Source organism: Xenopus laevis, chromosome 7L, assembly GCF_017654675.1.
Source record: "Xenopus laevis strain J_2021 chromosome 7L, Xenopus_laevis_v10.1, whole genome shotgun sequence".
Lineage (NCBI taxonomy): Eukaryota > Metazoa > Chordata > Amphibia > Anura > Pipidae > Xenopus > Xenopus laevis.
Window position 1 is genome coordinate 85,649,779 of NC_054383.1, and position 14,719 is coordinate 85,664,497.

At 36.8% G+C, this 14,719-nt stretch overlaps 1 protein-coding gene and 1 long non-coding RNA gene across 3 annotated transcripts in view; one reads left to right on the plus strand and one right to left on the minus strand.

Moving 5' to 3' along the window:
* The window catches only part of LOC108696479, a 60,313-nt gene that overhangs the window by 14,794 nt on the left and 30,800 nt on the right, over positions 1-14,719 (plus strand). The window contains exons 6-16 of the mRNA XM_018225904.2: positions 1,531-1,688; positions 3,274-3,501; positions 4,430-4,762; positions 6,598-7,008; positions 9,702-9,872; positions 10,352-10,500; positions 10,655-10,795; positions 10,931-11,069; positions 11,445-11,629; positions 12,414-12,539; positions 13,503-13,683. Of these exons, the coding sequence (XP_018081393.1) occupies positions 1,531-1,688; positions 3,274-3,501; positions 4,430-4,762; positions 6,598-7,008; positions 9,702-9,872; positions 10,352-10,500; positions 10,655-10,795; positions 10,931-11,069; positions 11,445-11,629; positions 12,414-12,539; positions 13,503-13,683 (2,222 nt within the window). The remainder of the gene's footprint in view (positions 1-1,530; positions 1,689-3,273; positions 3,502-4,429; positions 4,763-6,597; positions 7,009-9,701; positions 9,873-10,351; positions 10,501-10,654; positions 10,796-10,930; positions 11,070-11,444; positions 11,630-12,413; positions 12,540-13,502; positions 13,684-14,719) is intronic.
* Positions 4,572-8,786, minus strand: LOC108696480. 2 transcript variants are annotated; one of them, XR_005962544.1, is made up of 3 exons: positions 8,578-8,786; positions 6,550-6,776; positions 4,572-4,711 (listed from the first exon to the last, which is right to left on the minus strand). It is a non-coding gene; the product is annotated as an uncharacterized LOC108696480 (long non-coding RNA). The 2 variants fall into 2 exon arrangements; XR_005962545.1 differs by lacking the exon at positions 8,578-8,786 and adding an exon at positions 7,505-7,584.

Genomic DNA, 14,719 nt, shown 5'->3' on the forward strand with positions numbered 1-14,719 from the left:
CAGTGAGTGGGCAGTTACAAGGGGTGGCAAAAAGCCGCCTCCTGTAACTTTAAGAACTGGATTTCCATTTTTTAAACCAGAAACTCGTCTCTGCTAGTGCAGAAAGCGATGTAGGGTTCATTGCGCTAGTGATGCAGCCCCTTTTATTTCACTCAAAATATTTTTTATTTTGTTTCTGGTTCGAAAATAAACAGTCATACATTTTACGAGTATATTGTTTGCTTTCCATGTGTTTTGTATACAATGATTCCAAACGTGTCATCACGTTAAGTAACATTGATGCAGCCCCTTTTGACCTGCACTGACACTAAACTAAGCGTGGAGCGGGGGGGCGGCATCGAGTTGTTGAATCAGATGGCAGCAGCCCATGGATCGCCCCTGACTAACTTGCAGTGCAGCAGTAAAGAGTGACTGTGTAAAGTGTATCACAGCACAAGTCACATGACTGAGGACACCTGGGAAACTAACATGTCTAGCCCAATGTCAGATTTTAAAATGAAATATAAAAAAATCTGTTGATCTTTTGAAAAACTGATTTCTGTGCAGAATTCTACTGCAGCACTATCAACTGATGTGTATTGAAAAAATGTGGTTTTCCACTATAGAATCCCTTAAATTTCTTCAAGATGTTATGTTAGTACTGCTTAGTTACACGCTAAGGTTTTACTTGCTCTGTTATAAACTACACAGCACACCGCCTCTAGAACGGGCTATCAAGGAACTCTCCATTATCCTTAGTCTACACACTTGAGTTCCTAACCTATAAAACATGCCTAGCATTCTAAACTTCTACAATCCTCAGTGGAGCTATAGACTGCTCTACTGAGTAGCCTTGCCTATTTCCTGGAGTGACTAAACACAGCATCTTGCAAGGCCTTTACCCCAAGGGGGCCTCAATTATTAACCCATTGGTAACCATTGGTAACCATTGGTCACCTAAGCCCTGAACCAAGAACCCTGCTAATAAGTAGAGCAGGCCCCAATGAAAACAAATGAACTACAGGTGCATGGTGATCATCCCAGTCATGCCCATTACACCGAAACCTGCCTATAAACCACCCAAATCCCATTTGTTTTCCCTAAACATCCCCTTTTATGACCCAAAAATCACACTTTGAAGCCTTTTGAAGTCCGCTCTGCCATGGGACCTATGACTACAGTACCTCCTACACCCCCTGGTGTAGGAGGTACTGTAGTTAGAAGGTAGTTAGAAAATTGCATTTCTATATTACCCCAAAGTCGGCAATTGAATTTTCCTCTACATTTTGTCTCCTACACAACACAATGAAATAAATTAAATTATAAAGTAAATTAATGAGCTATAAAAGTATAGTTTGCATTGTTACTGTGCTACATAAAATATTTAAATCATATGGCAAGCACTATTTATGACATTATATTTTAGGCTATTCATAGCTATGTTAGTTTGTAGTTGACCATCTTGTTTAAAGGTTTAAGGAAGTGTTTCATGATTCCTGTCTCTAGTGTACATGGCTTTATGACTAGTGCTTAAACTCTTGCATATTCCAGACTCATGCTGCAGTATGAAGCAGTATGCAATAGCATGTACAATGCAGTCATGAAGGAGTGTGATCGACTAAAATTGTGGGGATTATTGGGAGAAGGAACAGGAGCACAGCTTGTGAACAAGGAAAAGACCAGCCTGCTTTCAAAACGGGATATTATAGGTAACCTGTTTAATCTGCTTTTCACCTTTTCTTCATTTTAATTCATTATTCATTACTTTTTCTTTGCTTTATTTATTTTTTGACTATTCTATGTTTTGTAAACAGTAGCTGCATTTTTCCATTTCTGCTTATGTTAAAATGTGTACCCGAATACCCATACATGTTTCCTGGGAGAAGAGGGAAAGTGAGGAGATTTAGGTGATCTCTTGGGTATAATTAGGAAGGTGCTGAGTGGTGAGCAGTATGATGGATCCTTGGTATAGAGGAAGGAAATGGTGCTTAACTTTAAAGTCTTACATCGTAAAGGGTAGATCATTTTTACAATGTTTAATTACATTGAATGATTGCGGCTCAGCATAATGAACTGTAAATATTTCCTAATAGGTAATTATTTCTTATTATAATACCTAAGAATTATACTTTAAAGCTCTAGGTAAGAGGCATATTTCTTTGGACTTTGGGGTCTAAAATACAAAGGGTATACTAAGGCTTCTAATTTAGTCTGAGATCAAATTCTAGTTGGCACAGAAATTTACGCAAGTGGCGTATCGGTAAGATATTTCTTAATAAAGTCTTTGCGAATGTAAAGTAAAAATGCGTGCTGGTGGGTTTTTTCCATTAAGGGCAAACTAATTTTTTATAGAAAAAAATTCATGTTACTTTAATATAATAACAAACAATGAGGTTCAACTTCTGTCAGAAATCACTAATAACCTGTTTTGGTCCTAATAAACAGTAGCATTAACAAGTTCTCATTGCAAATCCTGGTAAGTGTGTTGGTACAGACCAAAGGTTTTCCTCCCTATTATTCCTTTATCCGTTAGCAAACCAGAAATATTTGGTGAAGATTCATATGCATAAATTCACTGTGTTTCATATACATGGATGCATAAAGAATGAGAGGCATCTGTGTGCAAGTAAGGCCTAAATACCTGAGCAATGAGGTATATAGTAGGCTCTCAAGGTGATGGTAAATAACGGATTATAAACTTATTATAAAAGTTCAAAACTGGAAAATAAGTGTTTATATTATTACAACACCACTGGGGATTAGTAATACCTACCAATGATGCTACCACAAGTCTGGATGGGGTAGGATTACTGCTAGCGTTGCCACCTTTTTTTATGTGAAACCAGGCAGGGGAGCGGGGCGGTAATGTCGGGGGCAGGTGGTGATGTCAGGGCCAGTACTGATGACGTGGCAATCAGTGATTGGCTGAGCGCCATGTCATTCACTTCAATATCCTGTCCGGATTTCCTTATTTCCGAATTCCTTTTCACCCGGGCAGCCCTTCCAAAAACTGGGCTGTCCAGGTGAAATCCGGACAAGTGGCAACCCTAATTATGGCAGATGGTGTTGTTTTAGCTGTAAACAGGATGAAGCCTTACTAATTGTTTCCTGGATTATTCACGGTCACATGGTAGAGATATGGTAACCTAAGAAAGATATTTCTAAAAGCAATGCACATAAATAGCAATTAAACCAGTAGGTGTTACTATACAAACAATAAAACAATGCTGAAGGCATAACAAACCCACTTCCTCATTTTAGTAATGGTATAAATATATATATTTTATATTTCAGCTTTGGATGGTTCATTGAGAGAATGTGATGTTGCATTTATAAATCCAGTGCATGGACTCATTTCACCTACTAAGCATGCTGTCATGATGCTGCCCAGTCATTATCTAACCCCGGTTCCTGGTGACCACTTTGTGCACAGTGAAACAGGGAGGGTCCTTCCTATTGCTGGGAATGTTGGATATGATCCAGTCTCCTCCCAGTTGATCCCTACTGTAGACTCTGCCGTTGGTAAGTAAAAGAAATGGCAGAAAATTGAAAATAAGAAATCATTTTTGCCACTAACAAAAATTACATTTTATGACATATGCAAACATACTTTGTGTATACACTATTTCTTTCAGTGTCTTTTTATACTGATGATTCTCTTGTTCCTTGTTTAAAATTAATATGATTAAGGAAAATTATCATTTTTTCTCAATTAATCACATAGATACATAATAAGCGAAAACATATATGTGCATCTGTAAAGCAAGTACATAAAGTTAAAGAACTACTATTCTCATTTGTACTTGACTTTGTCTAATGGAAAGGTTAATGCACATAAAGGTATTTCTTGCTTCATTTTCTGCAGCTTCCCTAATGGTATCAATTGCTCAGATTGAAGTTTCAGCCCTGCTTAACACTCCTTTGTTTCTCCACCCATTACCCTGCAATAATGTAATTTCCAAGAAGTCAGCATGGCAGTTCAGCAAATTGGGGGGGGGGGGTGGGGGTTGCCCTGATGTTAAGGGAGTGAGAAAACATTTGTTTTAGATAAATGTTATAGTGCAGGACTAATCACTGTATATGCAGAATTTAGTTGCAATGATTTGGAGACACTCTATTATTTCTCCATTATACTCTCCATTATGCTGCTGTGTTTTCAGGACCTGGCTTTTTATCAAAGAGCTTTTGCATTTAACATAAGTTTACCAGATCATGGACATTTCTTTAGAAGCAACCCCAATTTTCTCATGAGTTGGAAACTTTAATTTTGTTACACATTAGAGCAGTATTGAACTTTGTAAATGTAAAGGTATCTGAATTTGTACATGATGGTTAGTCATTTATACATTCAGGGCATCAAGGCATGGGTTAATTAGGCCCCAAGAGTCAAAATGCATTCTATTGTTTTGTTTTGTAATGCTAAACATAAGTGATCATTTATATACCATAGGTGACATTTGGAAGACAGAACTACCCACACTTCTCTATATTCCATATCCAGTTTGCCCAGACACAGGTTTGCCAGTAAAGTGCAATCTTCCAAGTTTCCACCATCAAGGAAAAGGTGAAGGCTTTCAATCCATGGTGGATGCCACATCTGGGATGGAAGTACCAATACTGGCAGTGACAATACATCCACAAACTCATCTGTGGTTGGCTGTGGGGGGGACATATATTCATCCTCTAACACGGCTTCTTTCACCAATTGAAATAGGAGGTCCTGTGATGGATGCTAAGGAAGAGAGCATTTCCCCAATTTTAGGAGTTGAATTAGACAACACAGGTTAGTTTGTCCTAATAAAACAGATCTGGAACTGTCATAGTATATTGATTTGCAGCATCAACATTCATCCTAAAATCATCAAGTTGTTTAATAAAACTCGTAATATGTTCACATAAGAAGTATTCTTCAGTGGGAGAAAACATTGTGTTTTACAGTATATATGCAGTAACATGGGTAACATTTCTAGTATTCCATACAAACAACAACAGTTAGCTTTTACTAGTCTTGTTTAGTTTAAATAATGAAAGCAAATATCTGATTGGTTGGATATCTGAAGAAATGAATGAAACCATTTTATTGCCCCTATCCTTTTATGGGATTCCTAAACTAGTTATTCTTTTGGCTGGACTGGGATAAGAAATTCTAATGAGTCAGACAATGATACATACTGATCAATTCTGTTGGATTCTTTGAATGTATGTGAATCTTGAAAGGCTTTCCTTGAATAAAACAATATACTGGGGCTGATTTACTGAGGCTCCGGAAGAACTGCAAGCAGTCCCTCCAAGCATTACCTCCAATGCATTTGCATAAAAAACACAGCACAAAAATTGTCTACAACACATTTGGCACAAAAAAAGTGGCAAAAAAATGCTTGGTAAAGTTTTACGACTAATGATAAAACAGCTCCACAAATAAGTATAAAGTTCTCTTTCAATCTGAATAATTCATCTCTATTTTGCAGCTGCGGTAGAGATGAATTAACAATTGCTACAATTCAATGTTGTTAATGTAAGATATCTATTTGCTGTATACCTTTTCCATTCTCAGGTACCATTTACTGCAATATTTTCTCATCCAGTGATATTAAAACCCTTAAACTATATATTGCATAATGGCACAATACAGTAGCTACCAATTAATTTCTTGGCACCCCTGCCACAGAAAATTAGTTTAGGCCATTTATTCTTTTAATGGAGGTGCTTTCACATGGGATGGAGCCACAAATGTAACAGAATATTTCAGTAAGACAATAGGTTTGTATATAGCCCTGTAGAAATAATTTTGATAAAAGTAAGGAAAGCAGGAAATTGTGATAGAGAAATTATAATTGCTAGATTTCTTTGTTATTTCAGAAACCGGTTATTCCAGATAATTTTGGAGGGAGTTCAAGAGTTCTATTAAAATAATAACCCTTCAAAAGAATGCTATAATAATGTGCCATGGTTTCTGCCTTTATTGATGTGGTAATAGTGCTTTTAGTCCATATTTGTCTATAAAACTTTTATTTTACTCGTATAAATCATTTTGTGCTCTGTGCCAAAAGATTTTAGCACTTATAGCTTGAATTCATATGAAATGGGTTTCCAAAAGAATTAGCTAACTGGAAGTATAAAGAAATAGGAAACTATAAAGAATTTGGTGCCCCTTTCCTCAAAGGGTGTTCATTTTACTTTAATGTGGCTTATTAAAGCTTCGAATAGTTAGTTAAAGTCAGATTGTTCATCAGCATAACAAAAAAAACGATTGTTTTTTTCCCTTGACAAAAGCTACCAGGTACAACCAAAACTTTGGGCACTAAATAAATATGTTTGTTTAAGACCTGAAAGGGCCATGTTTATTTCTCAGTAGCTCCAAGGCATTAAGCCATCAAACATAACTAAGATTAAAACTCTCCTCTGGCTTTGTAGTTGAGTATGGTTGAAGTTAATATAAACTATATACTTAACCGCAATCCATGTTCAGCGTGTTCCATTTGGAACAGTTCAGCCCCTCTTTAGTTTATCCCTCTTTGTCAAACATATAGGCCTTGCCAATAATCATATGTCATTTACTGTGTAACTTACATTATATTTAAAAATATCAATGATGTTATTTGCTGTTTCTTTCTGTAGGCCATGTACTTCCACTAGGAGGATTGCTGACTCCCACTGGAAGGATTGCAGTTCTAGGAGACATCTTCACGGAGCCCTTGAGTGGAAAGAAGTCCAAAATCCAAGGTGCTGTTCTCCACCAAGGAAAACTGTCACCTCACGCAGGCAGCTACCAGTCCCTTCTGGAGACATACATGCTCCTGTCTCAAATAAAAGTGATTGAGGTTTTAAAGAAAAACAAAGTCTTACTCTGTGAAGATGTGGCAGCTTCGGAAGAGGATTTTAATCACATGCATAAAACGCTAAATAAAGCTGTGGAAACCATGAAGAAGTCATTGACGATTATGGAGAAGTACAATATGTGTAGAATGTACAATCTAAGAATCCACCACAAAGTAGCAAGTGATATTAAACACTGTGGTGGAAACTTAGGTAAGAAATAAATTCAGTGTTAATAGAAGTTATAACTATGCACCAGATTTAAAATTATTTGATATTCTCTTTGTTAACATTGCTCTATGCAGATTATTATTAGATTTGCTGCATTTGTTTGACTTGCAACCTAAGGGGTTTCTAGATCATATATTTAGTGAATATGCCCAGCATTTAATAGCATTACATGATCCGAAAAATGAAATATCAATTGCTTCTGACCCAAAGTGATTTCTTTATGCTAGATATTTAATGGAAGGATAATGTACAACTTCAGGTTCTATAATTGTAAGAGCTACAGTAACTATACTGTAAGGCGGTAATCTACAACCAGTGGTTTCCGAGCAACATGTTGCGCTCCACCCCTTGGATGTTTCTCCCAGTAGCCTAAAAGCTGGAGCTTATTTTTGAATTCTTGGCTTGGAGGCAACTTTTGAGTGCATAAAAATTGTATTGATCCGACGCTGCAACTTCATCCGACTTTTCTATCTCTTACCTTATTTCCGTCGCAGGCGATTTGTCGCATGCCTTTTGGCGCAGTGCTTCGGAAAACATCTGTGTAGTCCTACCCTTAAGCTTTTTGAAAAATAAACATAATTTCAAGCAACTTTGCATTGTTTAAAAAATATGCAGAGTTTTCATGATTTTTAATGGTTTAACAGTTCCCTAAGCCTAGCCATCTGCTCTCCTGCTGATCTCTCTGACTACTTTGCTGAGCTGTCTACTGTTACTTTGTATCAGCAGCCTCAGTCTGCATCCTCCAAACCCCACAATTCCCTGCACATGTGATTTCAACAAGGAATGGAACATCACAGTGCAATGCATTTTGGATTATGTAGTTCCTGCATGCTGTCTATAAGCTGCGGAGAAGTTGTTACAATTTGTAACATCAGTGTTTTAGTCCCTCCTTCCCTGCCAGGATTTCAAATGATGCAGAAAGAGAAGAACTATTAAACAGCTGGATTTCAGCATTGAAATGGCATTTATTCATACATTTTGAAAAACAGGTAACTGTGATGGATATATTAGGTGTTTCTGGGTTATGTGGGCCTCTTTATCAAATTTTGGTTTGGAAGCTGGAGTTTCCCTTTAATGAAACTGGTAAACTATCTGAAACCAACTGAACTGGAAAAAAAAGTGGACAACTGCTTTAAAGCTAGAATGATATAAATATATGGTTCAGTTACTATTGTTAGGAACACAATGAGATCCCTGCAGCAAGGAGGGAGCATTTAGGGATAGAAAGTGATTAGGGTTTATTAGAGTTTCAGTTGAGGTTAGATAAGGTTATTCTGCAATGAAAGCCAAGTTGCCTTAGCCCCAGAACAATAATTATCAAGGAGCAAGCGGTTGCAGTAGTATTGTATAAAAAAAAACTAGCATGTAGTTAGCAGAAGGTGAGCTGATAGGGTTAAGCTGCAAAAGCAGGCAGAGCGTAGACTGAATCAGACAAACACTTTCAATGCTTAGTCACACAGTACAAAACTAGTTCTACTATATCTGCAATAAAGTATCAAAGTACTGGAGAACTCCAGGTAAATAGAACAGGTGCTGAAAAGTAAAACTTACATAAGAAAAAAAACTGGGCAGAGCAGTGTAGCTGAAGCTGGGAGATAGACAGAGCTCAGGAGATTCAGAAACAGCAACTTGCCAAAGCAGTAACTAAAGTAGAGTCAGGAATTAGACTCAGTAACTAGAAATCTAACAATATACTTTAGCCAAGTCTCTAAAACACAAATCCACCTTTCACTCTCTTCCCAACCTGTAACTCAGGCAGTGTGATCAGCTGACCAAGGGATATTTAAAGCTTCCCCTCAAAGCTTATTGGTTAACACTCTTGGAAATATTAACTCTTCCATTGCTGGAAAAAATTAGATGAAGTGAATTGCAAACAACTGTCTGTGCCGAAATATTCTCTTTGGCTGCTTCACACCTGCCCTCTGAGTTATACAAACATACTTTCTCACCCCCATAAATCACATTGGATTGAATTCTGTAAACAGAAGATGCTCTGCATGCGTGAATCCTGTAATTATAACTTCTGATTAATCAAGTTTGCACAATGCTGCAGTCTCAGTTCTGTTTTCTGCACCTTTTGCCATGCACAATCATAATTCACATGCATGAGCCATTATAATGATAGCACGAATGTAAGTCATATATAACATGATGATAGGACATCAGGCTACTGTATAATTATCCTTGATAAATAATATTCTACACTGTAGAATCTACAGTAATTGCAGCATGAGGAGACTTCTTGGGAAAGTGCCTTGGGTTTCAGCTGTTATTAAACTGTGTGATTTGTCACCCATAGGCTTAGCAGGTAATAATGTACTTTGTGAACACAAATGCAATGATTATTTTTTGCCTTTACAAAACTGCATAATAATTGTATGTACAGAGATGGATGGTACATGATTGATGATAAGAAAATAACTTTTGATCATAACTATAGATCAATATTTTGAAAAGAAAATTCTTAGTGTCAGTATCACTTTAATAATCCTTAATGGTGGCAAAACAATCCTATTGGATCTATTATTGTTTAACTGACTTTTTAGTAGACTTAATGCATGGGAACCAAATTATGGATTATCCGGAAAACCCAAGCATTCTGGATATCAGGTCCCATACCTGTATTATTTAATTTGCCAAATCAGTTTTTCAAATATAATATTTTGATATTTCAGGGATGATCATGTACCCTAAAACAGAACTGTGGATACCTGCAGTTCTAGGAATGGAGATTCCTGACACCGGACCCTCGGATCTGATGGTGCCGATTCTGGGAGTGGAGCATGATTTTAACAAAGGCTACCTTATTCCCCTTGCAGGAACAATGGTAGACTCTGATGGAAATGGTACCTTCTTCTTTTTCTCTCCCTTTGTCTCTATGTATCTTTCTGTGCATTTTCTTATTTGTTTCAGTAAATTATTTAGAGAAACAATGGGCAGGATGTATACATCAAATATGCAAATTACATACATACTGAGCTAAAAATGAGGTATTCATGAACAGTCCACTAGTCAATCATGTTGTACCTTGTAGCAAATCGCAAAGCCAACTGGTTACTTCATGTAAATACAGAAGGCCTCATTTCAGAAGTACTTCGTTGGAGGTGAACTTCTGTACATTCTGTTTTTGCTGCAATTGGTAATGTCATAGGGAAAGTGGTAATTGAAAAAAAGTCTTACACAGTCATAGTAACTTCCCTACATAATATCTCCCCTGAAAGGCTATACTGTATCTATATTTATTTATTTACAATGTATGTGGAATATAAGCAATGATAGCCATTAATATATTATATATTTAACATATATTTCTACTTTCTAAAAGGTCTTATTCCCATCAAAATGGGAGCAAACACTATAGATCCACTAACAGGGAACAAAGGACCTGTAGTTGGTGCGAGAATAAATCCAAAGACAGGGATTGTAGTGCCTGTTGTACCTCCAACATCTGTACGAGAAAGGGATTCTTACATGGTAGGTCTCAATGGTCTATGTTGCCTACTTGGATTTGGTGATTATTTTATATATATATATATATATATATATATATATATATATATCGATTAACATTATAAACTGTAAGTGTAAAGGCTAAAACTAATGTTAAGAACATTTGTGTATAATTTAGCTGGAGGTCACTGAGAAAGAACTGTCCCTAAGGGAGGAATTTTGGCATAGCCAGAAGGATAAAGAAGACGATCTAATAAAGGAATTGAATGTTACAACAATGTACATCATTGCCGCAGCAAGAGAGCTGAAGACACATAAGGTAACATGGTGCCAGGGTCACTGCATATAACAAATCAGTACTCCATGTCTATTGCTCACTGTTTGATTCAAAGCCACAGTAAATCAAAATAATTTTGGAAAAACAAATCCTAATATGTTCAATTGCTTTTTTTAGGTGAAAGTGAAAGAGAGGATGTTAGCACTTGAAGCAGCCTGTCACTCACTTGAAGAAACGTCCTTGTTTGAAACCCAAAGAAGAGCTGCTAAGAACCTAACTACTTTAACGCTTAATGCTGGCCATGTATCTTTTCTTGGTATGACCAGTATTTATTTTATGCAGAATAATATAGGGTAGACAAAGTACTTTTGATATAGGAAAATTGTAATTTATAGTAGTGTGGGAGCTCTAATACTGAATTTAAGTACAATGTAACATCCTCTATAAATTATAATGAAACAGAAACCCTTCAATCAAATTTCATGGTTTGGTATTTAACCCCCCTAGCAAGCAGATATCAGTCTGAATAATATATGTATAAATAATTATAAAGAAATGGAAAACCAGGAATACAATTCAATACTAATTGCCTATTGTCTTAAAATAGTTTTCTTTATGGTAGATAATACTAAAGCCCATATTTTGCATTTTTCACTGACTGAGGAGTTTCCTGTGTATATTTTGTGCACAGCTGATGGTACAGAAGAGAAGGAGCAGCAGGTGATGGTGACCCTGGTTGTGAGGAAAACTACTGAAAGATTAATACAATTTGCTGACATGATGGAGCAGGAGACTGAGAGGCTACACAGACAACTGAGTGAATGGCATAAAGGCAGAAAGACTGCAGAGGACACAATGAACACCAAACACAGGATGGTAACATCTATATAGGGCTGAGGAAAAATAAGCTATAAACAGAACATTCACAGAACTCTGACTTTCTCGGGTCTGCAGCAGGACGATGATCTTTGACTATGAGGTTCATTTGTTATTCTGACAACCCTGCTATTTTGGCAGTGAGTGGGAGCCCCATGGCACAAGGCAGACTTCATAAGAGCTCAATTTAAAACCTGGTACCCAGCTAAAATATAGCAAAATACCCTCCCCACTTTTAACATTTTTAATTTAACATTTAATTTTGCCAATGCTGTTTTTGGCCATTACCAGGACCCCCAAAAATTCAACCATAACCTTTGTTACAAATATAAATTGAAATTCTGTACCTCTCAGGCCCCAGTGGGTACTCTATATTCGTTGGAACCCAATGATCCAGAACACAGTGTGGGGTATGACATGGTTTGCAGGGTAACCCAACCCCTTCCCTTCTCTTTGTTCTGAAGTTGCTGGCTATTGGGTAGTTTAAATTTCCCGGGTTTGGCTAGGGGGAGGGTTAAGCAAAAGGATGTAATCCTACCTTCAGCTGGCTACGAACAGCAGGAGGATCAGCAGCTAATGTCACACCATCCCTCCCTATGAGGTGAATTGTTTTATTGTTAAAGGTGGGGGAGGGTACCTTACTCTGTGCCCCAGAGAGAAGTTAAAGGGGGTATTCGTCAAGGAGCATGAGCAGCTCAGTACTATATAAATGTGTTCTTAAAACATTACTGCATGATGAGACTTTACCTTTAAAACATTAATGAACAACATGTTTTCCTTCCAGGTTCTGCTGCAATTAGTTGATGAATTTCAAGATCACATCATGAAAAGACTTGCTGGTGTGGACTTTGCCTACTGTAGACTGGAGTATTTAAGAGAACATGACAGATTACAGGGACTTTTGGCAAAGGTGACAATTTAAAACTAGTTTCACATAATCCATCACAAGATGTCACTTGTGTTATTAGAAAACAATAAATGTTTGGTGGTGTTTTTTGCCAAGTAAACTGCCGTACTCCCATGTCGGAGAGACACATTTCCACCATGTTTCATAAGTATGTGGACACAGGAGGTGACTTATTCAACAGAGAAAGCATGGTTGCTTCCAATTGTATAAATAAACATAAATATGTGGTGCATACAATAACCTATGTCAGCATGGAGGCAAATACAAAACCAAATGTCTTAAAAGCATATGTTTCCCCTGTAATAACTGAGTGCAACACTATCAACCTATTATGAGTCTCAAATGTTAATTATAATAGATTGGGATCAAATAGACAGTTATACTTGATAACATAAATTAATTAGTGACTAGTTTGAATGAGGAGCTATAGATGTCAATGTTCTATTGCATTTATTTTACAACCTCTGAACAATGTATGTTTCATGAACTATTTCCCATGTAGTGAGCGGTATACAACCAGGGTGATCGTGAAAAGTAACACTATAAAATATTTTTTTTTTTAAAAAAAAAAATAGAATACAGTTATATATTGGTGAAATAGTAAAACGAAACATTGATTGGTTAAATTGAGGTTAGAAGTGAGCTACTTGCAACAAATTGGCAGGTAGATCCAACTACAGAGGATTTTATGATGAGCATATATACTATATTACCAAAAATACCCAGACACCTGCCTGCCCAAGAAGATCTCTTCCAAAATGATATGGATGAATTAATATGGCGTTGGTTCTTGACCATTATTCTTACTCCAAGAAATTTCACAGTGGGCATTACACAATCTCCTGGCATCTCCCCAATCCAGACTCATCCAGGCATCATTAGCTTTTTCCTTTGCCCATTTCTGGGCATGTCTGCAAAACTCTGGGTTGTAATTACTAAGGTTTGCATCTTTTTTTTTTTTCCTAGTCATTTTTATTAGGTGCAACACCCTATTTTATCAATCCGCAAACAACATATTGGAATGCCAGAGGAAAAAATTTTAAAGATATTCACCAAACAATGATTCCATTGCTGAAACATATAATTCATATCATGGAAGACAAGAAAAATTCTGTGTTATTATCTGATGTGAAATTACCAGTCTCAGGTAAAGTAATGGCACAAGGCTCCCAAGTATTTTTATTATACAAGAGTATGATATTAGGAACAGTCTGTCATGGGCTCCCCTGAATTGGCTGGGAAAGATCAGCCCCCCAGATACCAGCAGTATGTACTGTAACTGGAAACAACCCCACTTCTCAATCTAATGTGTTCAGTGGAGCCTTATATAATACATATTCATCATCTGCCCCAAAAGCCTTACCAGAAAAACTACAGGAGTATTTTTTGCGCTCCCAGTGCAAGTGTCCTAGCACTGGCGAGGCCATTTTTTTTTTTAAATTACTATTACCCCAACTGGGGTGCAGGCTCTATTAGATGGAAATTATTTGCAGCCAACAGGTGGCCTTTAACAAACAGCTAATTGTAATATTTATAAAGGTGTGAACTTTTACACTAGACAAATGCCAACAATTATTATACTCAACTCTAGACTCGGCAGAACCCAATGAAGTCAGTAGAACAATGAAACAGATTCCAGTATGGCTTTAAAAGTGGTGTAAAATGGTCCATAATAACTAGTCCATTTTTTCTTGGTGCTACCCAGTCCTATATTGTCTGAGTTGTAGAACCAGGGCAATAATACAAATATGAGATCTGTTATACAGAAACCAATTATCCAGTTAGGCCATCTCCCATAGACTCCATTTTATCCAAATAATTAAAATGTTTTAATTAAATATTATTTCCTTTTTCTCTGTAATAATAAAACAGTAACTTGTAATTGATCAGAGATTTAATTAATCCTTATTGAAAAACAAGCCTTTTGGGTTTATTTAATTTTTGAATAGTTTTCTAGTATACTTAAGGTATGAAGATCCAAATTACAGAAACACCCCATGTCCGGAAAACCCCGGGTCCTGAGCATTCTGAATACCAGGCCCCATACCCCACCCTCCCTGAGTAATGAAATCCCCATTTCTACTGAATCCCCAAACCCAATTCCCATGCTCAGAAAAGGATGACAGAGTGGAGAAATAAAAACAGTAAAGTAAAGAAAATATAAGAATTCTAAAAATTAGAAT